This window comes from Bufo bufo, chromosome 9 (genome assembly GCF_905171765.1).
Source record: "Bufo bufo chromosome 9, aBufBuf1.1, whole genome shotgun sequence".
In the NCBI taxonomy this organism is placed as follows: Eukaryota; Metazoa; Chordata; class Amphibia; order Anura; family Bufonidae; genus Bufo; species Bufo bufo.
In genome coordinates, this window is record NC_053397.1 from 39,156,547 (window position 1) to 39,181,144 (window position 24,598).

The 24,598-nt window shown below is 46.4% G+C and overlaps 1 protein-coding gene across 9 annotated transcripts in view; it reads left to right on the forward strand.

Annotated features, from left to right (window-relative positions):
• Nucleotides 1-24,598, forward strand: part of CACNA1D (calcium voltage-gated channel subunit alpha1 D) — a 368,921-nt gene that overhangs the window by 203,330 nt on the left and 140,993 nt on the right. For all 9 annotated transcript variants that reach the window (XM_040408273.1, XM_040408281.1, XM_040408272.1 and 6 more), the window contains exon 9: nucleotides 6,717-6,886. In XM_040408273.1, coding sequence (XP_040264207.1) covers nucleotides 6,717-6,886 — 170 coding nt within the window. The remainder of the gene's footprint in view (nucleotides 1-6,716; nucleotides 6,887-24,598) is intronic.

Below are 24,598 nucleotides of genomic sequence, written 5' to 3' on the forward strand. Positions count from 1 at the left end.
CTGGAAAGAACCGCTTCGTTCCCAACAATTGCCTGCTAAATTGTCCCTTGTAAAGGGAACTTTAGATACAGTCAGCTCAGTTCAGGCAAACCGCGGTCATCCCAGGAACTGCAGCAGACACACGGACCATGTTTCCAGGGCCAATATCGGTTGTGTGCATGAGTCCTTAAAGGGGTTCTCTCACTTCAGCAAACAGCATTTATCATGTAGAGAAAGTTAATACAAGGCACTTACTAATGTATTGTGATTGTTCATATTGCCTCCTTGAATGGCTTGATTCATTTTTCCATCATATTATACAAGGGGTTATGACCACCCTGCAATCCAGCAGCAGTGGTCGTGCTTGCCCAAAGCGTACTGCAAACGGACAGCTCCCTAATGAGCCAGTGTTGGGGTCCATTCACACGTCCGTGGTACACACGGCCGGCACCGGGTTCTATTCGCGATTGAAGACAAGAATAGAACATGTTCTATTTTTTTCGGGAGCCGCGGACCGAAAGATTGGGGCTGTGCTCCGGAAATGCGGATGCGGACAGCACACTGTGTGCTGTCCCATCTCTTCCGGTCCCATAGAGAATGAATGGATTCGTTCCGCAACACATTCTACGGACGTGTGAATGGACCCTTATTATGGCGAAACGTGTCAGAGCGGCAGGCATGAAATATTTTCATGTAAAATAAGGGATTTATAGTCAGGGTAGGGGAAGATTCCTGCACCAGATCAGGGGTCGCCTTTCTCAGGGCGCTAGTTCTGCTACACATCCAGATTAGAGTGACATTTCACCAGAATATAGGGCTGTGCAGCACCCAAATACTCTATACCCCTCAAAAGGATCCCTGACCGTGTGCATGCCAGCAGTATACAGAGCGCACTCGCCCTTTACTCCACACAAAGCACACAGAACCTGACTTGTTCTATCGATACCCGTATATCGGCTCTCTACATCTATCTTTTTAGCTCTAAACCAATAAAAGTTCATTCTTAATATAGTTTAAAATATATCATCTATCCCCGAGTACTTACGCAATTTGCAGAAGTTTATTCTTAGCAACAATTTTTTTCGTTCTATATTACATTTAAAGCGGCTCTGTCACCCGGATTAACGCTTCCCTACCAGGCATATACTGTAGCCTGATAGGGTTGATGATGCTGACAAAAATGATACCTTTCTTTCTGCTGTTGGTGGCCCGGTGGTGGAGAATAAATATGCAAATGAAGTATTTGAGCACCAGGAGGCGAGCTTATGCAGTTTGAGCACCTCTCCAGCGACGCCCATGGTGGTCCTCTGCTGTAGTTCACGCCCCCTGCCTTTTCGATGGACAGCACTAGACCCTTTGATCTAGTGCTGAGATCCAGCGCCTGCGCACCCATCCCGTGACGGCACGTGCACACTATACATGTTCACAAGTCAGGAATGAAGCCAAAGATGATCTGGGCACGGCTGCGCAGGCTCGGGATCTCAGAGCCAGACCAGAGGGTCCAGCTCTGTCCATCTAAAGGCAGGGAACGTGAACTACAGCAGAGGTGTGTCATTATGGAGCGCCAGTTGCATCTCTGGAGATCTGCTTGAACCGCATAAGCCCGCCTCCTCGGGCTCGAATACTTCATTTGCACTTTTTTTTTAATTATTTTTTTCTCCACTACTGGTCCACCGACAGCAGAAAGAAAGGTATTGTTTTTGTCAGTGTCATCAGCCCTACCTGGCTGCAGTATATACTTGATAGGGTAGCATTGAACCGGGTGACAGAGCCTCTTTAAGCCCTCAGATGCCGCGGTGGATAGCAACCACAGCATCTGAATAATTATTCAAGGAGAAAGGGCTTACAATTCCGGAAACGTGGGGGCGCCAGGCCACAGGCTTATTAGGAAGATGTCACACTCACCATTGCCTGCATTACTAAAGTATTGCAGTGTATAGTATAAGCAATCCAGCACTTGCTTGTTTAAGTCCCCTAGGGGGCCTAAAAATAAAAGTAAAAAAAAATAAAATAAACTATATTAGACTATAAAAGGTATTACAAATTTTAATCACATCCCTAAAATACCCCTAAAAATACATGGTTAAACATCAATGGGGTTATACACGAATTTATATTGATGATCTATCCTATTAGATCGGTGAGCGTCCGACCGATTTACTGATCAGCTGTTAGAAGAGATCGGTGCTCCCTGAGCGTTGCCGCCTCTTCCTAGGACATGTGACGTCACTGTACATTGGTCACGTGGTCTAGTTGCAGCTCAGCCCCATTCAAGCCAATCGGGCTGAGCTGCAGTACCAAGCACAGCCGCTATACGATGCTTGGAAAGCAGTCAGTAGCCGGCTACTGGGAGTACAGAATTAGAATGTATGGGCTCCGATGAGCCGAAGTTAGTTATTCGCAATGTCGCGCATAACTTCGTTGAATAACTTTGGTAATTGATTTTTAAAGTATGTAAACCACTTTAAAACTTGAAACCGAACTTGGCTTTGGTTCGGACTAGTACCTCGGAACCGAAGCCGAGTTCGGTTTCAAGTTTTTAAGTGGTTTTTCACTTTAAAAATCAATTACCGAAGTTATTCAACGAAGTCACGTGTGACTTCCCGAATAACTAACTTCTGCTCATCGGAGCCCATACATTCTAATACTGTATGGAGATGAATCTCTGTACAGTATTAGTCCGAAGTTTTGAAGGAAGCGACTTTGGATGAAGCATCCGAAGATCGCTTCGCTCAACCCTAGTCATCATTATCAATTTCTGGATAACCCCTTTAAGAAACAAAACAAAAATGAAAAAAAGTGTGGTGGTATACGTTCCTCAATTTCAGCAAGATAATTTATATTAACGAGGAGGAGCGCTAAAACCAAATAACAAATCTTTATTAATGTAGTACTAAGGTAAAATAGAGGGGTATATACCCAAACGCCAACTACCACCTGCATAGAGAAGGTAGGTATCACTAAATTATGGGACCTCACCTAATAAGGATACTAATAACGTTACTAAAGGAGAGGTCATTGTAACAGTATCGTGAAAGATGGGTCCCACAAACTGAAGCCACCAGCACTATAGGGTTACACCCACATGGTCATGATGCTGACTAATGTGGGAATAGATAAAGCAGGATATCCTAGCACGAAGGACTGTGGTGCTAGGACTAACAGTTGCAGTGGGTGGCAGTGCGCATTGCCGCCCCTGCACTGAATACATTGAGGTGCTGGGCTAAGGCACACAGAGGAGCTGCTGCAATGGCTAGTATGCCAACAGACACCGACTCCACGGCCACCGCCACGTATGGTAAATGCTCAACGCGTTTCCGTGCTCTTCATCAGGAGCAGAGTGCACCGTCAGCCTACTACAGCCAATTGCCTCCGAAACCGAGGCCTGGCCATATTATGTACACTCACGCCGTGTGTCACTAGTTTATATCCCACGGCGTGGTGATACACAGAAGCGGAAACCTGCTTGTGCCAATAACCTCTGGTGTGGGGTATGGCTTTAAGCTGGAACCTAAGACAGACGTAGGATAACCTGCCTATGGCTCTAGTGGGAGGCACGGCGTATCAGCTGGAACCTACGACCCTGCCTAAGCCGTTCTCCTCTAAACTGAGGGGCGGCGTGCTAGTGTGCAACAGAATCGGCGCTATGATGGCCGCAAAGCGGCTCGCAGAACGCCGAGATTAAAAGGGTAATAACCCCGCCCCGCCGGACAGGCCCCCGTCCTGCCAACCAATCCGGCCAGAGGCACGGCAAGGTAGCACCAATTAGCTGACAGGCGGGCGGAACAGAGTGAGTCGCGGGGAAAGCGCTGATGCGCCAAACATATATATATGCTTTATCTATTCCCACATTAGTCAGCATCATGACTAGTCAGCCCTTTAGTGCTGGTGGCTTTAGTTTAGTTACAATGACCTCTCCTTTAGTGGCGTTATTAGTATCCTTACAAGGCGAGGTCCCATATTTTAGTGATACCTACCTTCTCTATCCAGGTGGTAGTTGGCGTTTGGGTATATACCCCTCTATTTTACCTTAGTACTACATTAATAAAGATTTGTTATTTGGTTTTAGCGCTCCTCCTCATGAATATAAAATAACCCCTTTAAGTCAGAAAAGAATTCCGTCCAGAAGCCCTTGTCACTAAGTGGCCACCACTTGTCCGAGCTTTAGCCTCTCTGCGGCTTGATGTCATGCCAATCTCCATGCCAGATTAGCAGGAGATCCAGACCGCGGCCTTGTGGATTAATCTGCCCACGTCTACGTCTTTGTACGCCCGACAGAAGCGGCAGTATGAATGAATCTGTTCCCTTCCCTGGCCTTTCCGGTAGTAAGTCCCGAGGAGACGGACAATAATCCAAACAGCAAATAATTTGCGCCTTTTTCATGAAGGCTCAGTAATCCCGCTGACTAGTTTATTAAACAGTGAGCTGAAATATAGGCCCTCAGTTACCGGAAATCCTCTACAAGTCCAGGGGAACCAGCCGCCGACACTCCCCACCGCACTTCATTTCTAGATTACAGTCATTTGAACGGGTGTGATATTAAACCCCGAAATAGCCCAAAATGAGGGTCTGTTCCAGAGATACATGGAATGGGACAAGATGTATAATTTAGGATGAAACTGTAGAATTCTTGTTTTTTATGTTAACATGTTGAAGGTATTTTTATTCATGTTGCCGTAGCAACGATTTATACACGAAGTTCAGTATAAATGCACCTTTTCGTGCAGAGGCATGACCACGATTGGCATGAATTGGGATTAACTGACGCGTCACTTTCCCTCAGGAGATGGATCCTCCGGTGGTCCCAGGCTCTGATACATTCATGGGCGCCTCACGTCTAGTAGAAGACAACCCATTTGGTTCTGTCTGTGGAGCAGGGGTTGGCCTACTTTTGGGGGGATTTGGCAAAGGAAAAACCTGCACAGGAAAGCATACTCAGCCGCTTCCCGACTCCTTCGCTCCCCAGCCTCAGGTCCATTGCTGTCAGCATCCTCTGCATCGAAACGCTGAGCGCAGCAGTGACCTGTTCTCCTTGCGTCTCTCAGACCAGTCGACAAGTTACCGGTGCAGTCAGCAATTGGCTGCAGCGGTGTTAGAACAGGAGACCCGAGCAAGACAGCTGAGGCCTAGCAGGTAAGCATGCATCCCTTTGAAGATCTACCCCAAAGTGGGAGAATTTGGTAAACCTCAACCCAAAAGGTGCTCAACCCCTTCAGTGTATTTAACAGATCCCAGTCTCTATTTTGTAAAAAGGGAATCTCCAGCAGTGAGGGCTAACCTGGTGGTGGAACTACGACTCCCAGCATGCTCAATTCATTTCTAGGAGAACAGCCAAGCAAGTGTACATCTTGGGAGTCCTAGTTTTACCACAGCTGGAGTGCCTGGTAAGTGTCTGGTCGGTGAGGGTCCCACCTCACCCAGCCGAAGTATAGGTGTCCGCTCGCTCAGCTCTTTAACTTTTATGAGACTTCAGTGAAGATGGTGACAGGCAAGTATGGCCGCCTCTCCATTAAAGTGTATTATGAAGGAGTTTCCAATAGTTGAGGGTCTCAGAATAGGTCATCGGTATCAGATCGGTGGGGTCCATCTCCGTGTTTGAAGAGGCTGCATCACTCTTCATACTATGCCCAGCACAGCGCCATACCTTGTAGAGTGGCTGTACTTGGTATTGCAGCTCAGTCCCATTTACTTGAATAAACCTGAGCTGCACCTAGGCCATGCGACTGATGAACGTGACGTCAGAGGCTGGAGCTCTCACTCGGCCTCTTAAAACAGCTGATCAGTGGGGGTGCAGGGGGTCAGACCCCCACCAATCAGATATTGGTGAGAATAAATCTGTGGTAATGCCTGGATACCCCCTTTAAGAGTAGTGACTTATAAAGCTATTACCTAGTAAAGGGATAATATTCACATGACTCTTTTTCGCAGCTGGAGTGTTGTGACAATACAGCAGCGCAGCGGAGAGAAATTCAGATTCTTTACCGCTTCCTTGTCAGCAGACTTCTTCATGGTGGACGCCTTGCTTTCCCGTGGTCTGTAGCTGTCCATTGGACCCCCAGTAATGAATGTAATCAGATACTGTATGTTAGGCCACGTGCACATGACCGTTGTTTGGGTCCGCATTTCTTGCGGCTCGGATGCGGACCCATTCAGGCCTCAAAAGATTCAGACAGCACCTTTTACTTTCTGTGGCCCCACAATAAGAGTCCTATTCTTATCCGTTTTGCGGACAAGAATAGGCATTTCTATTATGGGCGGCCCGTTCTGTTCTGCAAATTGCGGAACGCACACAGACAACCTTCGGGTTTTGCGGAACCGCAGTTTGCAAAACACGGCGCGGTTGTTTGCATATAGCCTTGGGGGGGTGGATCGTAATTTAGAGAAAAATGTGGCAGGTTTTCTTTTATTACCCGTCGCTTCTTGCCAATTTCTGACCTGAATCTCTAGAGCGACGTTTCTACGTTTTGCGCCGTTGTGCCTTCGCTTTTCTATGTTCTCTTTCTGTGACCCGTTTCTTTGTTATACCCAGCATCTACATTCTGTGTATCCGATGTGGTTCTTCAATGTCAGTTTTGTTTCCCTTTTGTGAAATCTCTGTAGATGGAAATGCTTTGCATGCCGCACTGTGCCGCATGCAGAACGCCCCGTTACCCTCTCCCCGCAGAACGCTTAGCGCCTCTGTCTGTACGTTTCTCCATGTCTTGACTGGATGTTTGCTCTGCCTCTGCTCCTCACAGGGAGTTTTCCAAGGAAAGAGAGAAGGCAAAAGCCAGAGGTGACTTTCAAAAGTTACGTGAAAAGCAGCAGCTGGAGGAGGATTTGAAGGGTTACCTGGACTGGATCACGCAAGCTGAAGACATCGACCCCGAGAATGATGAGGAGGGTGATGAAGAGTGCAAGCGCAATAGTACGTACATAACTATTAACTGACATCTCCACGTAACAGTCAAAAATAAAAAAACGGAAAATAGAAATCCAGGGCCCGTCACCGTCCCTGATGTGTCTAGTTTTAGAGAATAATTATATTCCTCCTAATATAACAATTCTGCAGCATTCTTTCCAAGGCTATATTCACACAGTCACTTTTAGAACCCATTGAAGTCAATGGGGCTGAAGTCAATGGTCGTTTTTTAATGGCCGGTGAATAGCAGCCGTCAAAATTTAGGACCTGTCCTTTTTTTCGTCTGTTTTCGCGACCAGATGGGCCCCATTGAAAATCAATGAGACCATTTTTAACGGCTGCTTAGACAGGAGTGGCCCCGTCTAATGGTTGTTAGAAATGGGTACACTAGCGAAAAATAGCCTTTTAGGGGTTGAAATAAATTTCCCCCATCCACTGGGAGAGCATGGCGACGTCATCACGCTGGGATTTAAATTAAAAAGGCCAATGAGATCTTCCGTTTTTAATGGCTGTTCTTAATGACTGTTAAAAAAGGAGGCAAAAGGGCCAAATAGCCAGAAAACGGTTACAAAAATGGCAATGAAAAAAAACAGTTTTTGTTTTTTTTTACGGTCAAGGGCATGGGCAGCACGGTGGCTCAGTGGTTAGGACTGGTGCCTTGCAGCTGGGGTCCTAGGTTTGAATCTGACCAAGGACAACACTTGCATGGAGTTTGTATGTTCTCCCCGTGTTTGCCTGGGTTTCCTCCGGGTTCTCTGGTTTCCTCCCACATCCAAAGACTTAGGCCCCTTTCACACGGGCGAGTATTCCGCGCGGATGCGATGCGTGAGTTGAATGCATTGCACCCGCACTGAATACCGACCCATTCATTTCTATGGGGCTGTTCACATGAGCGGTGATTTTCACGCATCACTTGTGCGTTGCGTGAAAATCGCAGCATGCTCTATATTCTGCGTTTTTCACGCAACGCAGGCCACATAGAAGTGAATGGGGTTGCGTGAAAATCGCAAGCATCCGCAAGCAAGTGCGGATGCGGTGCGATTTTCACGCATGGTTGCTAGGTGACAGTCTATTCACTGTATTATTTTCCCTTATAACATGGTTATAAGGGAAAATAATAGCATTCTGAATACAAAATGCTTAGTAGGTGATCAATTGAGGGTTAAAAAAAAATAAAAAAATTAACTCACCTTCTCCTCTTGTTCGCGTAGTTCCCAGTCTCTTCTTTACTTCTTAAAAGATGAACTATCGGCTAGGACCTGTGGTGACGTCAGATCACATGCTCCAATCACATGGTCCATCACCACGGTGATGTACCATGTGATTGGAGCATGTGATCTGACATCACCAAAGGTCCTTTAGCCCACAGCTAAAGGACCTTTGGAGTAAGCTTACTCTACTTTCACATCTGCGTTTTTGTTGGATCCGTCATGGATCAGCAAAAACGCTTCCATTAGGATAATACAACCGGATGCATCCGTTCTGAACAGATTCGGATGTGTTATCTCTAAAATAGCCACGATGGCGCTAAAACCATTGTAAATCAGTGGGGGCCGGATCCGTTTTCTTTTGTGTCCAAGAAAAAGGATCCGACACCATTGACTTACAATGCGTTTCATGCCGGATCCGCCTGTCTCCGCATTCCCATGACACACTCAAAAGCGCTGCTTGAAGTGGTTTTCTGTCCAGCATGGGAACAAAAACAAACCGGAGCAGAATACATTCTGGTGCTCTCCGTTCCGTTCAATTCAGTTTTGTCGCCATTGACAATTTATGGGGACAAAACGGAAGCGTTCTCCCCCGGTATTGAGTATACTCTGCCGGATCTCAAAACCGGAAAGGAAAAACACTGATGTGAAAGTAACCTAACTCTGTCCAATCAGTGCTGCCAGTGTCAGGCTGTGTAGGGATACACCTCTTTGGCAAGGTGGCAGTTTATTCATACGTTTCTAGGAGGGTTAACAGAGGAACAGCACAATGCAGAATTATAAGCAAAGACGATTAAGAATTGTTATTTTATGGGAAATCCGACTCTTTACTATAAGGCCTCTTGCACACGACCGTATGGCTTTTTCAGTATTTTGTGGTCCGCAAAAAATACGGATGATGTCCGTTTGCATTCCGTTTTTTGCGGAACGGAACAGCTGGCCCCTGATAGAACAGTCCTATCCTTGTCCGCTATGCGTACAATAATAGGACATGTTCTATATTTGAACGGAACGGAAATACGTAAACTGAAGGCATACGGAGTGCCTTCAGTTTTCTTTTGCAGATCCATTGAAATGAATGGTTTCGTATATGGAACGCAAAAAAAAACGGAACGTAAACAGAAAAAAAAAAGCCTAACAAACATATCAGGAATGGTGACACATACTCTGTAATTCCTTTTATCAGGTTGAGTCATTTGTTGGCACGTCTTTACGAAAGGCTGGGCGACAAATCTTGAACATAAAATAAAAGGTTTTTAGTGAATATATGTATCAGTAAAGGTGATTTATAGGCATCCAACAGCTTTCATGTCTTACAATATACCGTATTTTGGAAGAGCTCCGAGAGGAGCAGACGCGAAGCCAAGACGTGGGTCCGGGCCGTGCTTACTGATGCAGTAAATCAGAGCCGGATGTCTCCCTCGCTTTGTAAATATTCATGACGCTGTTTGTTAAAGACGTCGCAATGAAAAAGTGCAGGGAAAAGGTTGAGTTGGTACAGTAGAAAAGAAAAATTGGACAAGTGAGCGGTAATTTGCAGCGAGCACAACATGCCTGTGGGATAGCCACACGAGCGGTTCATTGTGACGGCCTCAGTGAGGCTGATCTAATGCATAACCCAGCAGGAGACAGACGTTCACAGAGACGGCCCCTGATTTATGCCTGAGCCACGCTGTGAACGCAAACACCTCGGAGAGACGACAGCTTTTCTTATGTAACAGCCGCCGCCGGATAATTGATACGAGGTGGGTTCAGGGCTTGGACGTAACCTCAGGACAGTGACCACAATTTGTAGTTGAGGCAATGATCTGGTCAGTCGGCCGGCGGGGGCTTTACCGGCACTAAGAATGAACACATGGAAGACTCTGTCTTATGACACAGCTTTTGTACAGTCTAAGGCCCCATGCACATGACCGTATTTTTGCTCTGCATCCAATCCACATTTTTTTGCGGATCGGATGCAGACCCGTTCGTTTCAGTGGTCCCGCAAAGAATGCGGACAGAACACCATGTGCTGTCCGCATCCATATGTCCGTAAGGCCTGCAAAGAGGATAGAACATGTCCTATTCTTGTCCGTTTTCCAGACAAGAGTAGGCAGTTACAATGGGTCCTGCCAAATAAAACTGATGCAACACAGACGTCATCCGTATTTTTTGTGGATCCGCATTTTGCAAACCGCAAAATACATACGGTATGTGAATGCACCCTTAGGCCGCTTTCAGACGAGCGAGTTGTACACTCCGGACTCGGAGCGTGAGTATAAGTCCCCTTTCACACGGGCGAAAAATTCCGCGCGGGTGCAATGCGTGAGGTGAACGCATTGCACCCGCACTGAATCCGGACCCATTCACTTCAATGGGGCTGTGCACATGAGCGGTGATTTTCACGCATCACTTGTGCGTTGCGTGGAAATCGCATCATGCTCTATATTGTGCGTTTTTCACGCAACGCAGGCCCCATAGAAGTGAATGGGGCTGCGTGAAAATCGCAAGCATCCGCAAGCAAGTGCGGATGTGGTGCGATTTTCACACACGGTTGCTAGGAGACGATCGGGATGGAGACCCGATCATTATTATTTTCTCTTATAACATGGTTATAAGGGAAAATAATAGCATTCTGAATACAGAATGCAGAGTAAATTAAGGATGGAGGTTTTAAAAAAATTCAAATAAAAAATTGAATTCACCTCATCCACTTGTTCGCGCAGCCCGGCTTGTCTTCTTTCTTCTTCTTTGAGGACCTGGGAGAAAAGGACCTGTGGTGTCGTCACTGCGCTCATCACCTGGTCCATCGCCATCATGGTCCCTTACATTATGTCAGTGTTATCCAATAGATTCCAGACCTTTTAGGGTTACATAGTATCATAAATCCATATAATGCTATGCGACCCTGGCAGTGCTGGGAGGTCAGGACGGGTGCTGTCTTATACTCACGCTCCGAGTCCGGAGTGTACAACTCGCTCTTCTGAAAGCTGCCTTATTGTTCTTTTACTACTACTATACTACTATTAAAATTATTATTGTAAGTATTGATAAGAAACGATTCGGTTTAGGAAAGGGTTGATGCACCAGCCACAAGGGCCACATGGATAGTTGCTGCTCTAGGGACTCCCCTTTGAAAAGGCAGACATTTTTCATTACGTTCCTGCTGTGTACACAGATCAAGCAGCGGCAATGCCGCTTCCTGCTCAGATCGTAGCGATCATGTGACTGCAGGAGCTGCTCGGTCTTAGGCTCCATTCACACGTTCGTGGTGTGTTTGCGGACCCGCAAATTTGCGGATTCCACAACACACCCGCCCGGCACCCCAAGCTGCGGACAAGAATAGGACATGTTCTATCTTTTGCGGAGCTGCGGACCCGAAGATCGGGGGCCGCGCTCCGCAAATGCGGATGCGGACGGCACACTGTGTGCTGTCTGCATCCATTCCGTCCCCATGGAAAATGAACGGGTCCGCACCCGTTCCGCAAAATTGCGGAACGGATGCGGACCCATTTGCGGACGTGTGAATGGAGCCTTAGCGGACACAGACTGTGCAGTGCATGTCAGGAGGCTGCATTCCCCCTGCAACTGGGGCTAGTATGTCGCAATATGTCATAAAAAAATGTCAATGCTTCTAAAGGTGTTGTAAGACCATATGAGGGGCACAGAGTAAAAAAAATATAATACAAAAACAATAAAAAATAGTTAGAATGAAACCGGAACATCACCACTAGCCCACATTGCAGCACCTACCCCTCTCGCTAGCAGCTGTAAAGTATACATGCCCTACTGTATATCAAAATGACACCATTTAAAACGGTATTTTTGGTGCACTTTGTGCTATTCTAAAAAATAGCAAGTTTTCCAAGGTGTTAAAAAAAAAAAGAAAAAATACTAGAATAAAAATGGCATAATAATAAAGCCCTATGTATCACTGAATGCTCAAAAAAAGCTACAGCTTTCAAAGCCGCATAAACAGACAAAACCCCAAAATATGTTTAGTCGTAAACATAGGTAAATGGCCCCGGGCTTGAACCTGATAATCCCTCATTAAAGCGGTCGTATCCGTTTTTCAAACGGCAAAAAAGCAGATAGCGGACGTCTGCATCCCCCCACTTTCCACGGACCCCAGTGTCGAAATGCATATGCTTGCCCACAAAGCGGAGTCGAACAGGACATGTTCTATCATTTGCCGCACGGATGCGGACAGCCCGTGGGTGACATCCGTGTGCTGTGTGCACTTTTTGCGTCCCCCGTCTAAATGAATTCGGATCGGATGTGGACCAAAATGACGGTTGTGTGTACGAGGCCTTAAGAAACCTCTGGCCTCAACGTCTGTGACCATCCTAACTGACATATTCCTACACACAGGTTTTGGTTCTGTCTTTTTTTTTTATGCCGTTTTTTGAAGTCAAAATGGGGTACAGTGTGGATCACTAACGGAGAGGGCGCGTAAAGGACGGATCCTTCTCGTCGTTTTTGGAGTCCATTTCTGGTTTTGGCTTCAAAAACTGCATTCAAAACCTGATCAAAACTTGCAGGTGTGAATAAACCCTTAGTTTTTATTTCTTTATTTATTCGCTAACCTTCTGGCCTTTGGGGGTCCGGGTGCAGGGATCGAGCTCCGGCCACGGACGTCGCTCCGAGCCCCTGTACATCAGCAGCTGCACATAATCTCCATCCAATCTCTCGTTTCCTCCCTGGAAATGATTGCAGCCATTTGTTATCTGTTTAATAATGGTGGGTTAGCTGAAAATAATGACTGGAGTATTACAGATTGTTGATATGCTGCTCGTAGAAAGTTATTTAATGAGCTTCTGCTACTGTGGTTTTATCACTGCACAGATCTCATTTAATTGACACTGTGTCCTCTGGGATTGCTTGACCTTATATTCTTCCCCACAGGAAAAAAACAACTTGTCTGGCACATTCAGGAGCTTAACCCCATCTTCTAAGACATCGTTTCCCTGTACAGTTCACATGCACTGTGTCGCTGTAAGGAGCCGGGGCTGTGTCATGTGGACTTGAGGACCCGTCCCCGCTCCTGACAGGTCTATTTTAATAAAAAGTTGCCTGAAACAGGTAACCGTTCCGGAGCATCGTTTCCTGGTACTCTTCATTTTACCTTTCCTCACTTATTCCTCCTGAAAACGTATGAATAAATTGACAACTGGACAGTGAATTTCTGTTGCTTATAGCAGTGTTTCTTAACCTTTTCATGCCAGACAAGAAGTCCGAACAGAGTAGCCCTAGGAAAGCGAACAAAGCAAAGAAAATAGGGTTATTCTCATGCCTCTGCGGATCTGTAAAAAAAAGATGACATCAGTGTTACGTCCGTGTTAGGGCTCGGTGTGAAGCCCGTGCTGTGGACCCCAAAATTGCGGTCCGCAATGCACGGGCACCGACCGCGGCCCAGCCGCATGGGGATCGCGGACGCATTCACTTGAATGGGTCCGCGATCCCTCCGTTCCGCAAAAATGATAGAGTATGTTCTATCTTTTTGCGGTGCGGAGGCACAGAACGGAACCCCAGGAAGCACGCCGTAGTGTTCCGTTCCCTTGCTTGCATTCCGCATCTCCGGATTTGCAGACCCATTGAAGTGAATAGGTCTGCATCCGTGATGCGGAATGCACACGGAACGGTGCCCGTGTATTGCGGATCCGCAAATGCGGTCCGCAATACAGCAACAGGCAGCACACGTTCGTGTGAACGAGCCCTTACGTCCATTTTTTTTTTTGCAGATCCATTGTAACAGTGTCTCTTAGGACATGTTCTATTTTTTGGGGGAACGCACTTGCGGACACACAGGGGTATGGAATGCACACGTCATTTCCATTTTTATTGCCGACCCATTGAAATGAATAGTTCAGCATACGGGCTGCAAAAAAAACCGAACGGACAAAAAATACGTATGTGTTCATAGCCGCGGAGGCTGTGTTCTAAGCCTCTTTCAGCAGTTCTTCCGATTTGAGAGAAAGAATAGCGCAGAATGCAGCACTTATCTTCCTGTCAAAATGACAGACATCACATTAGGACTCATGATGGATGACTATTACCAAACATACAGGAGAATGCAGCACTACATGCCTATCTGGTGATGTCTCCTCTGATGTACTGTGATGTTCTCCTTCCACATCTTAGGTTCCTACTTTTCCATCATCCTCCCATCCTTTTCGCCACCATTACACTGTGCCTGCTGTGCGCCCCAATACTATGCTGCAGAACCAGATAGTACCCCTGAAAATACTAGGATCATACAGATAGTGCCCCTTCAATGATTATTGCCACACAGGGCCTCTGACAGTAATAGTGTCACAACATAGCGTTACCGAAAATAATTGTGCTAAGCTGATACTGTGCCAGGGTGCCCACCCACACAGTAATAGTGCTCCCAAAAGTCACATCCATAGTAATAATTCCCTCACAGAGTGTCCTTAGTAGTAATAGCACCCCTACAGTGCCCTCAATAGTAATAATGTCCCCTATTGTGCCAAAGAGTAATAAAGCCCACCATAGTGCCTCCCAGTACTAATGCAGCCCACCCCAGTGCCCCAGCAGTAATCATAGTCCCAGGAGTGAATATGCCCCCCTTATCATACCCCCCAGCAGTACGAATGTCCTCCACAGTTCCCCCAGTAATAATATAACCCACCATAGTGCCCCAGTAGAATAAAGCCCCCATAGTAGGCACCATAAGTAAAAATGTCCACCTATTGTGACCCTAGTAGTACTTATGTCCCCCTATAGTCACCCCAGAAGTAGCCCCTCAGTAAGGCCTAGTTCACACGAACGTATGGCTTTTATAGTTTTGTGCGGTCCGTTTTTCACGGATCCGTTGTTCTGTTTTTTGAGTTCCGTTGTGTTTCCGTTTCTGTTCCGTTTTTCCGTTCCGTTTTTCCCTATGGCATATACAGTAATTACATAGAAAAAATTTGGCTGGGCATAACATTTTCAATAGATGGTTCAGCAAAAACGGAACAGATACGGAAGACATACGGATGCATTTCCATATGTGTTCCGTTTTTTTTTGCGGGTGCTGGACACGGCCGGCATCCTGAGGTGCTTGCAGCCCAGCGCAGGCGTTCACCATGATGATGACGTCATTGGGCCTTTCTCTCTAGAGTGAACGGCAGGGCAGGTAGACATCAACTCTGGTTTCCCACCACAGTATTCACCTGTATCGCTGTCCTGAGGAGTGGAGGGGCCCTAGCAACCCGCAGTGAAAGCCCGCTGAATGCTAAGACAGTCCAGCGTACCCCCTCACCCTGCAGGACGCACCCCCCGGGGTATGCGTACCACCGGTTGAGAAACAGCGTTTTTTAGGATGTCAGTTGTTCATACTTTTCTAGAAGTAACTGCACAATGCAAAGTTTTCAAGGGCTTGGCCAGTTTATATTACCTGTGCTGATAACTGCATATGCATGGAGCCAGTAATGAGCATTAGTAAAGCGGTATTCCGGTTATATGAAGTTATCCCTATAAGGGCTTGTGTAAAGCCTGTGCCCGTGCTGTGGACGGCAAATTGCGGTCCGCAATGCACTGTCACCTTCCGTGGGGCAGCCCCATGGGGATCGCAGACCCATTCACTTGAATGGATCCGCAATCTCTCCGTTCCGCAAAAAGATAGAGCATGTTCCGCATCTCCGGATTTGCGGACCCATTGAAGTGAATGGGTCCACATCCGTGATGCGGAATGACAACGGAACGTCCGCAATACGGGAACGGGACACCAACGGTCGTGTGAACAAGCCCTAACTATTAGACCTGCGGAGGTCTTATATCATAGCAGCATATTGAAGCAATGGCTGTTTTTTAACAATGCAATTCAAATGTGTTAAAACAAAACCGACCCACAAAAAAAGCCATAAAAACACACAAGCGGTATGCTTCAAAAACAAAAACAGCTTTTGTGACCTTTTATAGCAGTAAATAAATGACAGAACAAATGTATGTGTGAAGGAAGCCTTCGGGTGGATATACTGCACATGGGACAATTTTTAACCCGTCAAAGGCATTGAACAGGCGAAGAACATGGTTTCAGTGTGCTTCAGTTGTACAAGCTGCGCGGCCAAGAATGACATCACGAAACCGCAGCAATCCATGTTAAAGTTAGGGCTCATGCACACAAACATATTTTCTTTCCGCTTCCGTTCAGTTATTTTTTTTGCGTATCGTATGCGGAACCATTCACTTCAATAGGACCGCAAAAACAACAGAAGGTACTCCGTGTATATTCCGTTTCCGTATTTCCGTTCCACAAAAAAGTTGTGCATGTCCTATTATTGTCATCACGGTCCGAGGCCCCATTCAAGTCAACGGGTCAACGGAGCGCACACTGAACACATCCGTATCTCATCTGTATTTTGCGGATCCATGTCAATCAGCTGCTTCTAAGGCCACCAGGATATTGTCATGCATTAAACGAGGCATGGACTCGCGGGGCAGGGATGTAATATTACCACTTTACAAAGCGTTGGTGCGGCCTCATCTGGAATATGCAGTCCAGTTCTGGGCACCAGCACATAGAAAGAACGCTCTTCAGCTGGAAAAAGTACAGAGGAGAGCGACTAAACTGATAAGGGGAATGGAGGGTCTTAGTTATGTAGAAAGATTAAAAGAATTTAATTTATTTAGTCTTGAGAAGAGACGTCTAAGGGGTAGGGTGACCACATTTCCTAACTGCCATTCAGGGACACTTACTTTCACAAGGCGGCGCGATGACTTCATCGTGCCGCCTGCACCGGCCTCTGATAGGCTGCCGGCCTAGTGCTGGCAGCCTATCAGAGGAACAGGGAGGGGACACACCTCTCCCTCCCCTGCCGGCTGCCGCAGCACAGACATTGAGGACGGCGATACAGATGACTATAGAGATGAGTGAACGCTTCCACAATGGAAGCGCAGCGCTCATCTCCTGCTGTGCACTTCCGGCGCCCCCCCCCCCCCCCCCCTTCTGACAGCGCCCCTGGCGGCCACCCGGCCCACCCGGTCCAAGAAACGGCCCTGGTCACAGCAGCGGTCGGCGGCTCAGGTCATTCCGGGACACTGCATTGTCCCGGAATGAGGGTGACCGGGACCCGGGACAGACTCTCCAAATGCGGGACTGTCCCGGGCGATCCGGGACACGTGGTCACCCTAAGGGGGGACATGATTAACCTATACAAGTATATAAATGGGCCATACAAAAAACACAGTGAAAAGTGTCCGGAAGTTCAGTCTCCGGAAGCGTCAAAGCTTCTTTACTGTAAGAACGGTGAATCTGTGGAATAGACTTCCTCAGGACGTGGTCACAGCAGGAACAGTGGACAGTTTCAAAAAGGGAGTCTCACTTCCTTCTGGGATTCACGTCCCCACCTATCCCCTGGTTGAACTTGATGGACTTATGTCTTTTTTCAACGTATTAACTATGTAACTATGTAACATACTGTAGAAATGCTATGCCCAGCCCATATTGCTCAAGTGTTTGGTCATTAAAGGAAACCTGTCACCAGGATTTTGTGCATAGAGCTGGGGACATGGGCTGCTAGATGGCCACTAGCACATCTGCAATACCCAGTCCCCACAGCTCTCTGCGCTTTTATCGTGTTAAAAAAACGTTTTGATCAATATGCAAATGAACCTGATATGTGTCCTGTATCCGGAGATTAGTCCAGCGGAAAGGAGCCCAGCACCGCCCCGCGTCCTCCGAATCTCCTCCTTGGTGGCTGACGTCACAGAGCTGAAGCGCCGAAATCTCGCGATGCGCGAGCTAGCGCATGCACAGTTCGTTCCCTGTGCTGATGCCAGCACAGGGAATGAACATGATGCCGACACTGCGCATGCGCTAGCTCGCGCATCGCGAGATTTCGGCACTCCAGCTGTGTGACGTCAGCCAGCAAGGAGGAGATTCGGAGGACGCAGGGCGGTGCTGGGCTTCTTTCCGCTGGACTCATTTCCGGATACAGGACACATATCAGGTTCATTTGCATATTGATCAAAACGGTTTTTTAACACAATAAAAGCGCAGAGAGCTGTGGGGACTGGGTATTGCAGATGTGCTAGTGGCCATCTAACAGCCCATGTCCCCAGCTCTATGCACTAAATCCTGGTGACAGGTTCCCTTTAATAAGTTACTGTTTCCGTTTCCGATCCGCAAAAAATTTATTGCATAAGGAAACCATATGGATATGTTTTGTGGAATAACGAGGACTTAAATCAGAGGAAAAAAAAACCTCAGATACGGAACAACGGATCCGTGAAAAACGGACCGCAAAACAACAACAGTCGTGTGCATGAGCCCTTAGGGTGGGTTCACATCAGAGTTACGTATTCTCTTATTGTTTTCCGTTATAACATGGTTATAACGGAAAATAACGGAATTCGTAAGACGGAAGTCAAAATGGAAACCTTTAGAGGCTTTCCGTTTTTATCGGTCTATGGGCAAGCAAAACGGATCCCCCTGATTTCCATTATGCAGGGGCCCACCTAGGGGGAGGACTAGATTTTATTGTCTGGGCCCCCTCGACCGTATTATACAATAACATTGTATACAGTGACACTGTGTAGGAAATGGATGGAACTACTGCTCGGCTTCGTCTGAGAGAGCGATCTTGACTAGCCACTGGATTTGGGAGTTGCGAAGGAGAGTGAAGGGGCCGTTCAAAAGTTTGCTGTGGGGCCCGGTCATTTCTAGTGACGCCACTGGTGCACAGGTACCCGAAATGCAACATACAGGCGGCTTTTTATAGGCTTCCACCCCCGAGGCTCTTTTTGTTTTCAAATCTCATCATACTCTGAGTCTAGCATTTTTTCCATCATTGCATGGCATGTTGGCATTTTTAACGGTGTTATCGTACCAATGTATTTTCCCCATACAGCTCTACAGTTCTCTGTAAAACCACCTGAGGTTCTGCCGCCAGATTCTCAGCCATGCATGCCAGCACCCTGAATGCAGAGGCACCCTGAGTCTTCTTGGTTCTGATTCATTCCATGTTGTAACCGCTGGTTATTGCATTTGCTTTTTGTCTCCACTTAACACCCCACTTTAATTGCTTTGACTGCATTCATTAATAGCGCATCCATTTGTGTACTATAAACAGCTGCACAAAGCCTCCCGCGATGAGCATTTGCAGCGCCATCAGCTGAGATTGTCTCGACTTAGATGTAATACTCACGTGTCACTTTCTAGCTTCTTCGTGCATTGACACTTCCGCCACCTGCTGTTCAAATAACCCAACTGTGTTTCTGAAATAAAGGGGTGACGCTGGAGGATTTGCTGGGAGAAAAGAAGAAAGGCTGGTTTAAATGCTTTAAGCGCAAAAACAAGCACGGTAAAGACGGGTTTGCTGTGACCAGGCTGCCGTTTGCTGTGACCAGGCTGCCGTTTGCTGTGACCAGGCTGCCGTTTGCTGTGACCAGGCTGCCGTTTGCTGTGCTTGCATGGTGTATTGTTGCAGTATTGCATGCTGGAGCTGTTTTCTTTATATTTTTATATTTTTATTTTATCTTTTATTTTTGCCTGATAAAAATGGATTATGCTTGAGAAGATGTTCACGCTCTGTATATAAGGGCGGACACCATTTTGTTTGCTGCTGCAGAATCTATTAAAGCCAGTGGCACTCGATCAGTATTAGCATGAGTCAGTTTTGCTAAACCCCAAGAAGAGCTTAGCTATAGCTGACACGTCTGACCCACTTACTTGTAGTCTAAACATCTTGAATTTTCAAGCTTAAAAAAAAAATAATTTACTTGTAGTATCGGCTACATTACTTTACAGCAGGCAGTCGTCACGTGTGCTGAGATAAGCGTTCATTGATTGTAGGGGTACTCTCACTAACTCTCACTTCAGCAAATAGCATTTATCATGTAGACAGTTAATACAAGGCACTTACTAATGTACTGTGATTGTGCATATTGCTTCCTTTGCTGGCTGGATTCATTTTTTCATCGCATTATACACTGCTCGTTTCCATGGTTACGACCACCCTGCCATCCATCAGTGGTGGCCGTGCTTGCACACTATAGGAAAAAGCGCCAACCTCTCTGGTGGCCAGGACTGTGGGAGCGCACATAGGCCAGAATTTTTTCCTATAGTGTGCAAACACGACCACCACTGATGGATTGGGGGGTGGTCATAACCATGGTAACGAGCAGTGTATAATGTGATGAAAAAAATGAATCCAGCCAGCAAAGGAGGGAATATGGACACATACAATACATTAGTAAGTGCCTTGTATTACCTTTCTCTACATGATAAATGCTATTTGTTTAAGTGAGACCGTTAAGGAGGTTTTCCGGGTCTTCTGTACTGATGGTCTGACCTCAGGATAGGTCATTAGTATCTGATCAGTTTGGGTCCGACTCCAGACATCCCCACTGACCAGTGATATCACGTTCATTGGTCATGTGGCCTAGGCATAGTTCAGTGAATGGGGCTAAGCTGCAATACCAAGCTCAGCCACTATACAATGTACGGCGCCGTGCTTGGTGAGCTGTAAGGAGGCCATAGTGGTCCCCTGTGTGCCACGGCCTCTGGTGCCAGGAGTCAGACCCCAACCAATCAGATATTGAAGACCTAATCCTTAGGATAGGTCATCAATATTAAACAACCCCTTTAAACCCATTAAAAGGGGTGGTCCACTGCTGTGAGAGTGCTAGAGATAGCCAAGTGTACTCCGCTGTCTTCCGCAGTCTAGTGGAGAATGACTGGGGGGGCAGTGTGCATGCTCCACCATCGCTATATTTCATACGGGGAACACAGGACACCCATTCTCCTGGCTGGTGGCGATCCCATGATCAGTCACCCCCCCCCCCCCCCAATCAGAAAATGATCCCCTATTTTGCAGATAAGGAATAAGTTATCCCCTATCTACAGCATGGGGGATAAATGTTAACCTGCCGCTTCAATCATTTTAGGGGTCCCCACAAGATTCGGGGCCCACATTCTCATGATATGTGAGGATCCCAGCCATTGGACCCCCACTAATGTAATGGTTATCTCCTGTCCTGTAGATATACACATATACAGAGTTAAGAATTGAAGCTCCAGGGCCCAGTGCAGAACACCAGGGCCGCCATGACGTCCTCTAGAAGTCGCAAATAATAGACGCACAGCTACGAAAAGCACGATGATATGATAACAGGATTATGGGCCACACAGTATTCTCCTCTCACCCCTCATCATTCAGGCCAGATCGTGTTCATAGTTCCTCCATATATTATGCGTGCTGGTCAGCTTCTTTGAGAAGATAGCCTGTGAAAAAAACACTAAAAGTGGCTCAACAGAGGGAAGTAATTACATGCAAATTGGTACAAATTTCTAATACCGCGGTCCATGTCCCCATGATATATTTAATTTGCCGAAAATGGGCTTTCAGGCAGTAGGGAAAACTATAGAGGATCCCTATGTTTATGCTGGCGTGGACCACAATACAGCCTTGTCAATGAGTCTGTGTTTTCTACTGGGTCCTCCGTGTTTTGGCATGAAATCCCATGCATCTGCCTACCTGGCACACCTCCACCCGGCACCGGCTGCCATTGAGGAGGCCGAGCCAATATTTGTTAGTACAACCTAATATAATAGATACTTATCTCCCGTTTCTCTTGGCTAATTTTCATGTCAGAAGCCACTTCGACCAGATTTGGAAAGACAGTTGAGTGCAGGGATGAAACATCGGAGCCATCAGCTTTTACCTGCCAGCCGTTTAGTTCTGCTAAAGTCATCCTATGGGTCCCACGTAGGGGCCGCTGAGTGTCCTGTTAGGGTATGGTCAAACTGCCCATATCCTGCCCCCTCTATGACAGTCGTGCAGACAGTCGAAGATTTTTTTCGCCATGGATTACCTTTTGTGCATGACCCTGTTATACGTCCCCTGCACTATATGTGTATCATCAGCCTCCAGTTTGAGATAAAACTCCTTCTTAGAAACTTGTCACACATCTCAGGCTGCAAGGAATGATGCCAAATAGGCTTAGTAAAATAGCATTATTTTTCCCTTAAATCTCTAAAACCCCTAATCCTTCAAGCTGGTATATTGTAAGATTGCTGCCAGTGCGAAAATCTTGTCGTATTCACTTGCAGTGAAATGACATTAACCCCAATGTATTTCACATCTCCCATTCTGCTTTAATATATATTTTCCAATAGTTTACATCTCGCTCATCCCAAACACTTGCCCTAAAACCCGAGAACTTCTCCAAAGCGCGCTATTGTCAAAACTCCTTGTGTCTTCACTTTCCTCAGCTTCTTCTCAACAGTTTTCTGGTGTAAAAAAGTTGCAAATTTTGTCACAAGTGTCATTTTGCCACAAAACATGCAACTTTTTTTTTGTGGGAACAGCTTTGTGGCCCGACTCGGCACACATTACACCAGAAAGCTACTCAAGCACTAGGCTGGAGTACATTTCAGTTCTGGCGCATGGGCGGCAAAAGATGTCGCAAATGTATTAATAGGTATGAGCCTCTTAATAAATTGGTTGGATCTTTTTCCAGCAGGATTTTCACTTAGACTGGCATTGTCCCCAATAAGTAGCCTACATGAAACAAGGAAGACAATGAATAGTATGAACTTGCATCTGTTAATAGAGTGATTTTTATCATTTTTTATTAGTTTTTCAACAAATAAGGCAAAGTGCAAATACATAATCAGCAAGTTAAAAGCAGGACATAAATACACTCCTCAACATTGAACTTGCAACACCAAGAAGGACAAGCTGTAAAGTTATGCAAATCGAGAAAGTATCAGGTGTTGCTAAGATCTGCAAAATATCAAATTTTCAAGCACCTAGCTCCAGTCTGTGGCATTTGGAAGGGGCATAACATCCAGATTGAAAGCTAAATGTTTTAGCCACATGAAAACTTAACAATCGGATCGAGTTGTGTGGATTGACTGTTTGATGTCTCCTGTTCATTATTGGCACTCGTCGTGAACTGAGACGAACAGAATCCTTGAACTTGGAGATCTTGGTTTATCAGATCGCTACGGGCCTAGGCCGAGATGGCAGCACTGTTTAACGCTGTGTGTCCTGGTGGTTGGGAGAACAATGATGAACTGGAATGACAGCAAGAGGTGCACATAGAAGAACCTCTGCACGGACGGATCGTCTAATTAGAAGAATGGTGCATAGTGATCCATTCTGTACTGCAAGTTAAAGTGGACATTGCATCTCAAGCCCAGGACGGCAAACGGGGTCTACTCAAACCATCAGAAGGTGTGTTCATTGGGTCATGAGCCAGGCATCCATCTACAGGTGTTATATTGACCTCTTGTCACTGCTCTCAAAGGCCATCATGGTGCCCAGCAAGACAGCGATCAAGGCTGGAATGGAGGTCTATCCTCTTCAGCAATGAGTCCTGCTTTTGACTCAGATGCAATGATAACCTGAGATTGGTCTGGAGACCCTATGGGCAATGCCTGCTCCTAGGAATTTGGTGAGGGGTGGCAAAATGTACGGTAGACAGACCCCTCCAGTCTTCATTTCAAGTACACCATAAGCTCTGCGTTTGATTTGGTTGTGGAATCAGTGGTATGGCCATTTTTCCAAAGTGTCCCAGGAGCCATTTTTCAACGGGACAACGCCAGACTGCATGTAGCCTGTGCTACTGTGAGCAGCCTGTGCGGCCTAACTGTTCTACCATGGACGGCCGCATCTCCAGACTTGTCTCGCATCAAGCAACTTTCACACCATCACAACTTTCATGCCAGTATCATATTTGCCAGTATTCATATTGCATTGTCTGATATATCACTTCTTCTATCTGTGTAATGTTTGTTAGCCTTTTTTTGGCTGCACCCAAGGATCTTTATTGTTATTGTAGACAAATGTCATACAAACACGCCGATTTCACCAGACCAACCAGTTAATATGTATGGGGGTATCCTGACTCTGCTCTGACTGCAAGTGTCAGGAGAAATGAGGGTTGGACGTGTTGGATTTGAACATGCCCAGTTATTTTGTGTTCAAGGCAAATAAGCCACTTCCAGAGGTTTCTGTCAGCGGACTATTCCGCTGTCCTAAAGTTGGCTTAGTGTACAGTGTATGGGGGGGTCTGAAGGATTGGTGTTGGCTATCTAAGGTGTTTGGCCTCCTTAACCGTGAGGGAATCAGCTCTTGTTTTAAGGGATAGGACCACTAATTCAGATAGTTTCGCAATTCGTTGCTCCACAACCTAGGAAGTCAAGTTAGAAACATCCTTCGAGAAATAGGTCATTTTAGGACTTGGCCACCACAGGTCAACCAGATGTCCTGCTATTTGTCAGCTCCTCCAGCAAAAGTTAAAGGGATCGTCCAAGTTACCTAAAAGTGGCCCCATGCCACTAAATGCCATAAAATACGCAAGCATCTTCTACTCATCTGTATCTCTCCCTCCCCATTCCAAGGTAACTTGGAAAACCCGTATAAAGGGGAAAACTTGGCCAGTTTAATTGTTGTTCAAAACTATCCTGCTTGTAGCTTTTTTACTTGTTCAATGTGATTGATACACACATATGACGTATGTATGGCATTGTACCTGTTCCTGTTGACTCAGTATGGTGGCTTAGGCTGGTGTACAC